Here is a 9,992-nt window from a genome sequence, read left to right as displayed (position 1 = left end):
TTATATATAGAATAGAATAAGAGAGAATTCAGTATGTTTGTCCTCTTTGATAGTCAAAGAAAATGAATAAAAACTAAAATACAGGGTATCATAATGCAGAAATCGATTAAATAAATAATTAAATTCTAATAACAAAAAAGATGATGTTTGGGGATTCACCATGGATAAGGATTCATTATATGTTGGTCTTCTACACTTCGAGGCCTGCTGTCTCTGCCACCAATCAGACCTTCTCCTCATGCGCATGCGCACATGGCGCTTTTACTTCCCGAGAACCTTCGGGTTTGTGTGTTGTTGAACAAAACAAAAATAGCAAAAATTTAGATAGTAAACACGAACAAGTTTGACTTTTCCTCGAACGTGGAATCAGATACACGGACAAGGACTCGATACAGACGTCTTCATTGGTCTGTTCTCACCTTTTTCTTGGCCTTTTTCTGCGACACGTTCGGACGCTACTGTGAACGAGACGACATCAAATATGGACTTTTCATCCAAATGGATTTTAGATATTCGTGACGCACATTCGATATAAACGTTTGGGGATTTTCTTTCTGTATGTAGATGGTATTTAGCGACTATCTGGCCGCTAATATGAAGGAGATGATCGGGGGTTGCTGTGTTTGTTCTGATGAGAGAGGCTGGGCCGAGAATCCTCTGGTTTACTGCGACGGACACGGCTGTAATGTCGCCGTGCATCAAGGTCTGAATCACCATTTTGTTTTTAACACTTCTATTTAAATGTTAAAGCGACCTTACGAACTTCACTTTGGTTCAGTTGTGTTTTTGATTGTGTCGTGTTTCGATACGCTAATTTCCATATGCTAAGCTAATGTGCTAGCTAGTTACCTAGGCGCCTGCTTTTTTTTTCTCCACCCGTATTCCGTCCAAACGCGCCGGCTCGTTTGTATTGGTTAAATGTTCATCTAGTGACGATTGACCAATCACAGAGTAGGGGACCGGCAGTCAATAACGAATCGTAGCGGAGTAGGCGGGACTCGTTCGAATACGCGTGTGGAAAAATGCGATGTCTAAGAGACTGCCACATGTTTTGGTAACAAAATATTGACTGATATAGAACTGACATCGACGTAACTTGTAACTTTCTGACTAGTTGTTCAGGGTTTTTTTTTATGTAAATATTAAAGCACACTGGTCAGCTTTTAACCTTTTTGTGTGCTGTTTGTGTACTAATTTAGTTAGCTTTCTAATTAAATTGTAAATTAAATGTATTTCTCCATGTGATCTTAAGTGTTCTGGGTACATATTATGCAACACTTAACATTGTCACTAAATCCTTATCTAATCATGCTGCTAAAGTAGAATAAATTAGATTGAGGTGATAGAAACTGGACATGTAACATAATAGTAGTAATAGTAATAATAATAATAATAATAGTGAACTGTATGGCTGTTTTCTGCTATATTAGGCGATGTGCCACGTGATATTGTCTATATTATTAATTAAGCCATGACCTGTTGTTATAAAGCTACAATTATTATCCATAAATCCCTAGCTGGGTTAGTAGGTCAGTTATTCTGGGCTCTGTATATCTCAGCATGCTTTCACACTTCTCTTTCCAGCACTTCCCCTTCCAGCACTTTAACATCAAAGTGTTTTATTCTCTTTACACTATCTCCTGTAACATCACATGTGTGCACGTGCTACAAAAGTAGAATAAAAGTGAATGCTGTAAGTAAAAGTTTTCACGTTAAATGACCATAATTTCTTTAAGTCTAAAATATGGTTATAGGCTTATCATCACACTAATAATGCACAGTTTTTGTAATCATTTTGTGTATTTTACTACATCTGGTCATACAAATTGCACTTGATCATATGTAGGTACCTTGGAGTCTTGAAATGTATAAACATTTAAGCCGCAGAAGTTTCACTTTTCAATCAACTCCTTTTAAATGCCATCTGTATTCTGTTATTGTGTGTTTCAAATAGTGAAATACCAATCATAAGGTTGTGAGTTAGATCCCCTGAGCAAGACCCTTAACCCTCAATTGCTCATTTCTATAAAAATGAGATAATGTTTATCTCTGGATATAAGAGTGTCTGCCAAATGCTGTACCTTACCGAGTTTATTTTGTTTTGGTGTAAAATTATTTAGTGCATTTCTTGGAATGTCTCGTGCACAAACATCAAAATCAGATGGTGACAATAAAAAAGTTCTAAACGATCGTTTGTTAATATTATTTGAATGAGTCAGCAGGTTGCATTAAAGTTAGAATCCTTATTTTGCACTGCTTAAAGTGAGTATAATCATTTCCCTGATTTGTTTGTAGTCTGCATGTCATTTTGTTTGAAGCACAGCTGATATGGTATGTTTATGTACATTTACCTTATATTTACACATTTGGCAGACGCTCATATCCGGAGCGTTGATTTCCTTTGTAAAACAGCATTTGATGGTTGAGGGTATAGCACAAGGGCCCAGCAGTGGCAGCTTGTTGGTCCTGGGATTCAAACTTACCTTTTGAGCAGTAGTCCAATGAGCTAGAACGTCCCATGTTTGTATGTTTGTCAGTGTTGGTCAAAGATGATTACAACATTCATTTGTCTCTTAATGGAAAACAAGGGTTTATTCTTATTGCTATCCTATAAACTAGAATGTAGTGAAATTTTGATGTCTGTCACTTGCTCACTTTTCCACCGTCAATCACTCATAAACCATATTTACACATCTCTCCAACATTGTCACATTTAATCTTTTGAAATTGTAGCTATAAAACAATATCAGTTGAATGACTGGTATATCTTGATGTAGTGCTGAGGTTAAAGTGTTCGTGGTGAAACAACATTTTTGTCATGAGCATTCTGGTCTGTTTATATCATAACCATGTGTTCACTTTGCTGTTTCTAAAACCAACAGCCTTTTTCCCTTCATGTCCTCTAAGCTAATTCTCTCTCTTTGGTCTTCAGCTTGTTATGGAATTGTCCAAGTCCCAACTGGTCCCTGGTTCTGCAGAAAATGTGAATCTCAGGAGCGAGCAGCGCGAGTGGTGAGTTCTCTGTATTTGGAAGCATCCATTAAGTCAGCATGTATTCGTTTAAATGAATGACCAGTCCGAAACCCTGTCCAGACCTGATAACCGTCTTGGGCAAGAGTTGGAAAACGAAGGTCAGAGTATTTAAATTTAGTTCACTTTTGGGGATAAGTAAAGGTTTTTTAAGCTGCTGCATCTTGCACACCATATCCGTTTAAAAAAAAAAGATTAGTTGAATAAGCAAGTGGAAGTTAGTTAAGTTTGATGATATTTTGCTGGATTGAAGATGTTATTGCAAAGCTAATGCTAGTGCTCTTTCCAACCTTCCTGCCTATCTACACTTGTATGTGTACAGTATTTCCAGTTTAAAGGAGGATTATACTGAAAATTCACATGTGTACAAAGTCCCAGTTATTCCAAAAGTCCATAATCAGCCAAGACATTTTCCATACTTTCCAAAAATATTGGCCTCAAGACATGTCCAGTTTTCCAGTAATGTCACACAGACTCACTGATGGACACAGTGTTACTTACTGGAATCTATAAACAGGAACAAAACTTCAGTGTTCCTGATCGGTTTAATGTTATGCAGAAATATACAGGAAGCTGTCTCCCCAATCTACCACCACCCACCCCAAGGAGCATTGGTGCTTCTGCCTTCAGAGAAAACAGGACCACCCAGATCATTCTAACACCATAAATCTTATAATCATTATTAATTTGTGCAGTTATCAATCATTAACAGGACAGCCGTTCTTTCGACAAACTATTCTGAAACACTCACTAAAGCTTGTCCTGTCCAGCTGTCAAAACACAGGCTGGTATACTCCAATGACCCCTTTTCTTGATTAAATTGATTAATATGTGTTTGAGATTGTGCCTTGCTGCTGTGGGGTTATTTTTTTTCTTTAAACAACTTTCAGTGGTGTTGCATTAGTAGTGACATAAACTCAAATGTTTTTTTTTCTATCAACTTGACCAGCTTGTCCTATGTTTTGGCAGATGGTAGGTCAAACCAAGCTGAATTTTTCAGCAGGGAAAGTATTAAAATCTGTTAGTTAACACTACAAATTGTCATTATCACCTGGTGCTTAAATAACACATCTGCCACTAGAGCAGAATCTCCCATGACTCCTTAAAGCCTGTTGAGTTTACATCATTGCAAAAAAAAAAAAAACTCCACAGCATCTTGTCTTTATTTGTGATCTGTGTTGGCTGGCGGCCTTCTTCACTTATGGTTCAAGAAGTTGGATATTTTAGTGGCGTTGCTTGTAATCTACTTCCATGTTGTGTGTGAAATGTTTTCAGAAGCCAAACTAAACTTCCCAGCAAATACTAACCTTTCCCACAAATCTGACTGACATACCGCTCTGAAAGTCTACTCTAAGTTAATTTATTTTTTTCTTTAAGGACTCAATTTGTTGTTAAAAAGTATAAACCCACATGAGACCAGAGAGCTGTCTATAGGAGAAAAGCAAGCTGTTGTGAACCTGAGAAAAGTGGGATAATCGAGCAGAGGTATTGCACAATTATGAGGAAAAGCCAATACAACAGTTTGAAAAGTCCTGAAAAAGAAAGTGTACAAACAACTAGACATCAAACAAACTTTGTGATAACTGTTAAGAAAACCCCCCAAAACAGCAGTCAGTGACATCACCAACAACCTCCACAGGGCAGAGGTGAAAGTATCATAATCCACCTTTTGAAGAAGACTTGGAGAGCAGAAATATAAAGACCAAACCACCAGATGCAAATCACTCATAAGCAGTAAAAATAAGAGAGCCAGATTGGAATTCACAAAGAACGAGCCACAAAAGAACAGAGATGAGCCACAAAACCTCTGGAGCCAAGATTAACCTCTGCCAAAGTGATGGAAAGGCAAAAATGTATAGGGAGAATCTGCTTATAATTCAAAACATGCAAACTCGTTGGTTAAGCATGGTGGCGGTAGCGTCATGGCTTGGGCTTGCATGACTGCTTCTGGAACAGACTCACTAATATTTATTGATGATGTAACTCATGATGGAGGCAGCAGAATGAATTCAGAAGTCGTCTGAAACATTGTGATTGTACAGAGAAATGCATCAAATCTAACTGATGTAAGAAGAATTCAATTAATTTGGTCATGCTGCAGGTTTGATGCAGTTATCACCACCAAGGCATTGTCTGGCCTGCCAGCAATGTTAACACATCTAAAATCTCTTAAAATTATGTTTTTGCACCCAGCTCAAACCCAGCTGTATTACATGTATAGGAATAATAAAAGAATTGGGATACTTTTTCTTCTAAAAGAATTGGAATGCACAGTACTGCAGGAAATCCCTGGTAACATAAAATGTGTGGAATTGTGAAGAATGAAATTGGAGAGTCTTTATCCTATGTAAACTTTTGCCCTCAGCCATATGCAAAATACCTAAAGGTTAGACATGCGCATAATGATTTTAAGAGCTCAGCAGCATTGCACATTTTAGTGAGCATAAAACTAAGCATCAGTTTAAAGCAGAATCTTGTTAAGGAAACTTCTCGTGCTGATATTTGTTGTGGTCATTTCCGTATTTGCACCAAATGTATGCAGTACCTGTAAGGCAATCCATATCATTATAAGTGCATCTGTACACTTAAGGTTTAATTACCTCATACTCATTATCCAGGCTCTTGCTTCCTGGTGGTCTAGCTGCAGGATCACTTTGCTGAGGCTCGGGTTCAATTCCCGGGCAGGGAGCTAATCCAGCCACTGAAGAGTTAACTCAGTGCCAGCCTCAAGCCATAAAATGGAAGGGTTGCATCAAGAAGGGCATCCGGCGTAAAAGTTGTGCCAAATCAAATATGTGGACCACATGATTCGCTGTGTCAACCCCAGACAGGGAGATGCTGAAAAAACATTTCTAAGCTCTTAGATAACGTAGGTAAAGCATCTTTGAGCTACAGTGTATTATGCAGCAGTATCAACATCTCCAATTAGTGACATCATTTTTGATTTTTGGTTGTACAAGAGCTTCCTATTTTTCAGTACAAAGGCCATACTGAACATGAATACGATTCATTTGGTGATGAAATTATTTCACTGAAGCGGAAAGAGTGTGACACTTTGCACCAACTACATGAAGTTGAACCTTTCTTCTGAGCCAGTAGAACACAAGAAGATGGGACTTTGGTCTCTTGGACCAATGAAAATATAGTTGAGCTTAATTATTAAGTCGCAGACTTGTGTCACAGTAAATGTTTGTCTTTCCGTTTTCTTACTGTTCCTTGGCACACAGCTGGAGAATCGAAGCTCACGACGTTACACATTATTAGATATGTGAATTCTTCCTTCTATCCAAATTCACATTGACGTAAATGTTGATGTGTGCAACTCTATCAACTGAAGGAAACTGGCTTGAAAACGTAAAATAGAAATACAGTATTTGTTCATTAATAAAAGCATAAGGTACTACTACTTTTGAATCTGTTACCTAATGAAAGCTTAAATGCAAAACTGGCAGCTTATAAATACAAACATTTATGAAGACTGCATTATTACTCTGTCCCGACACCCTATATTCAGGTTTTTATCAGGATGTCGTCCTGTCCAGAAATGTACGCCAGTGATTTAAAAAAAATTTTTTCTTCTGCTTTTATTAGGACTTTTGGCATCGTCATGGTTATCACTGATGAGCAATTCTGTTATTACTGACATTAACAAGAAGCCAGAAATGTATTAACCAACTGTTTTGTTATTGCATTTACTTAATTTTTTCCATCATTTGCTACCTAAAGTCTTTAATAGATAAAGCATCTTGATAGGGGCTGTAAAGCCACAGAAATGCTGCTGAAAACTAGAGAGTAATGCCTATTGGTTCTCGGCCATCAACCAGCAAGACCAGCTTTACTGGCAGGGTTTTGTTCATCAGCCAGCCAAAGAAGCGCCAGACCAGCACAAACCAGTTTGAGTTTTCAAGGCAAACGCTGCTTGTTTTCCCACCACACCCTGAGCTGATAGTGTATGCGTTAATTCATTATGTATAATAAAAGAGAAACTTTTAGTCTACTGTAGTGCTCTTTGGTATGTGAAGCAATGGGCTCTTCTTTGAATCCACCAATATTAGAATAGCCAATATTAAAATAACTTCCCAATTCTTTTAGAAAATGTATAAACAAATTGTTTTATTTTGTTAAGAATTTTTTAAAATTGTTTTCTAGTTGAGCTTTGTACTGTCTTTAAGTGTGAGATTTACAATTTTAGATTGCTTTAAACCCCCTTTATGTATTTTGCATTCTGAAAATATAACTAGATATAAGAATCCTGTTCAGGTCATACTTCGAATAAAATATCTGAATATTTATTGGACACTTTAAAAAAAAAATATTTCTCTTTATTTAACTGCCATTCTGTAGTGTTTTCTGTTGTGGAAGGTGCAGTGATTAAACTCGAAGTGATTATGTGCTAATAAACAGTTAGTAATAATTGCGTAAAGCAAAAACTGTAATAATGAAAAAAAAAAGTGTAGTTCCATTCGAGTATAGTTCACCACTTATCTTCTTTATTACCTAAAACAGAGCACTATTTTCTATTTCACATTATTCACTGTGACCCAAGACCACAGACAACGCATCACTTTATGTACACAGCTGAAGCACAGAAGTAAGAAGTAAATAGGGAGAAACAATGTTGGAAAGATGTGAATGAATCTTGAACAGCATGACCTTACACACGTAGCCTCACTCCCCAGTGCTGCGTTAAGCGAAAGGTCTCTCATCTGCCTCTTTTCCACCGGAAAGAACCGGGTGCTGGTTCAGAGCTAGCGCTAGTGCTGGTTCAAAGTTGGTTCTTCTAAGCCTTCTAAGAACCGGTTTGCCTTTCCACCAGCTAGTGAGCCATCACAGCGCCGAGTGTGACGTCACTGTATACGTGTCACATGTCCCAGCAACATTAGTGCAGCAGCGGCAAACACAACAACAATGGCGGATGTTGCTTTACTGTTAATGCTCATGGCTTTGCGAACCTACATTGGCATCCAAACGTGGCGAATAAAACGTGTACGTGCAGCTCCATGTAATCTGTATAAACGGAGGTTGTAATCGATAAAGTACATAACGTTATTTTATCGTTAACACAGAAAAAAAATTTAGCCTTAGCATGTAGCTACCTACTATCATGTGTGCTGTTAATGTATCATATCGCGGTAAAGTAAAAGTGTATTAAACATTAGTAAACTTAAGGTACATTATCAAATGCACTAACAGTAGCCCCGCCCCCAGCTCCCACCCCAAGCGGTTCTTAAGTCTAGACCAGCAACGTTTTGGTGCTACTTAAGAACCACTTTACCTGGTTCGGAGCCGGTGCTTTGGCGGTCGAAACAGAAAGAACTGGTTCTAAATTAGGCTCTGGCTCCGAACCAGCACTTGAACTGCCTCGGTGGAAAAGGGGCAATCAAGACCCGATTTCAACCTCATCTCACTTCTAAGACACGGATCTTAATTCCTGTTTTATAAATAAAAGAAACGTTTCTTTTGTCTAGTGTAATTGAGAATAATTGTTGGTTGTTTAGCTTTTTGTTACATTTACTCGATGATTTTCCTGCCGTTTCTCTCTTCATTTCTACCTGAGAAAGAATTGTATATTGTTTCTCACTGTAATAAAAAGCCTGCTTTCTGCTTTATACATACTCACAGTTTATCTTTCTCATCTTCTGCAGAGATGTGAGCTTTGTCCACACAAAGACGGAGCTCTGAAAAGGACAGACAATGGTGGTAAGGCTGCTTCATTTTCATAGATTTTATTTTTTGGAGTTTCCAGTTTATCTTTAATTCCTTTCTGAAATATATATAATACCATAGTATTTACTCCATTGGGTTAATTCCAATATATTATGTTGGCTATAATGTATTGGTTTTGTTTGTATGTATGAGTATTTATTTATTTATTTTTTAAAATCATCATATAAAGAAATTGTGACCATTTTTCTCATCATGTCTTCTTGCTTGGCTAATTGCACTCTTCTGCTGAAGGTTTAGCTGGTTAAATACTTTTATATTAATATTTTAAACAAAAAGAAGGTATTGGTCTAGAGAGAGTACTTTTTTTTATTATTTAACAGTTAATTTGTGTGCTAATTCATTTTCAGCACCTTAAACACAGTTCTGTGGAAAAAGAGATTTTTAATGTCTTTTAAAGAATGAAAATTGTTTGAGAGAAAGTTTGGCCTTCATCAAATTTCTATCTGGCCATTCAGAACCATGCTGTAAAATTTGTCCAAAGAAAAAAGTTATACTACTGAATTCAGAGCAGTTTGAACAGGGCATCGAGCTCTGCGGTGAGGCCACCAGACATGTGGCAATAAACAGGCTAATGATATGTGTGATATTTAACATAATTATTGTAGATTCATTCGAATTTGGTTCAAATATTTTTTACACACACACTCAGTCGACATTTATTTTACGGACATTCATTATACGTATACAACAATATTTTTTTATTGTTTAATTTTAATTATTTTTATTTTTATTATTATTTTATAATTTATTTTTTTCAATCAGACTAGTAAATAAAAAACAGGAAAGGCGAAGGTTAAGAGCATGTTTCTGTCCTGATATAATCAGAATTAAACTTGTAATTAGGTTGAGTTTTATTCTGAAAAGAGAGTGTGCGTGCTATGCTTCAATTTTTAACCATCACATTCAACTGAGTTCTGTTTGCATCCTCATTGTCTGGTCTGCTGGACCACCCCAGTGCTGTGTCCAAAAGAATGATTATAACCATCGTTTTCAATAGAAAGCATTAGTTCATGCATGCTATGGCTCATATTACGGCTGTACAAGAAATCACATTTTATTTGCAATCAAAATTTTTGGCTTCATCGGTGCACCATACATTACTGTAATGTTATTGATATTGTCTAATTGTTTAAGTTATAGATTTATTTTTAAATTTTATTGTTATATTGCTATCTAGCATTTAAAATCTCTATTTTTCATTCAGAGATTTCTCCTATAGAAGGGAAGTTGGTGTG

At 36.8% G+C, this 9,992-nt stretch overlaps 1 protein-coding gene across 6 annotated transcripts in view; it reads left to right on the top strand.

The window, feature by feature from the left end:
- The first annotated feature begins 219 nt into the window (after nt 1–219).
- Nucleotides 220–9,992, top strand: part of mllt10 (MLLT10 histone lysine methyltransferase DOT1L cofactor) — a 62,450-nt gene continuing 52,677 nt past the window's right edge. For all 6 annotated transcript variants that reach the window (XM_027173693.2, XM_027173676.2, XM_027173666.2 and 3 more), the window contains exons 1-3: nt 220–703; nt 2,933–3,012; nt 8,676–8,730. In XM_027173693.2, the coding sequence (XP_027029494.2) occupies nt 565–703; nt 2,933–3,012; nt 8,676–8,730 (274 nt within the window). In that variant the 5' untranslated portion in view covers nt 220–564. The remainder of the gene's footprint in view (nt 704–2,932; nt 3,013–8,675; nt 8,731–9,992) is intronic.

The sequence above is a fragment of the Tachysurus fulvidraco genome, chromosome 25, assembly GCF_022655615.1.
Source record: "Tachysurus fulvidraco isolate hzauxx_2018 chromosome 25, HZAU_PFXX_2.0, whole genome shotgun sequence".
Classification (NCBI taxonomy): Eukaryota; Metazoa; Chordata; class Actinopteri; order Siluriformes; family Bagridae; genus Tachysurus; species Tachysurus fulvidraco.
The sequence above is the reverse complement of the archived record's forward strand: the minus strand, read 5'-3'. Positions and strand labels throughout refer to the sequence as shown.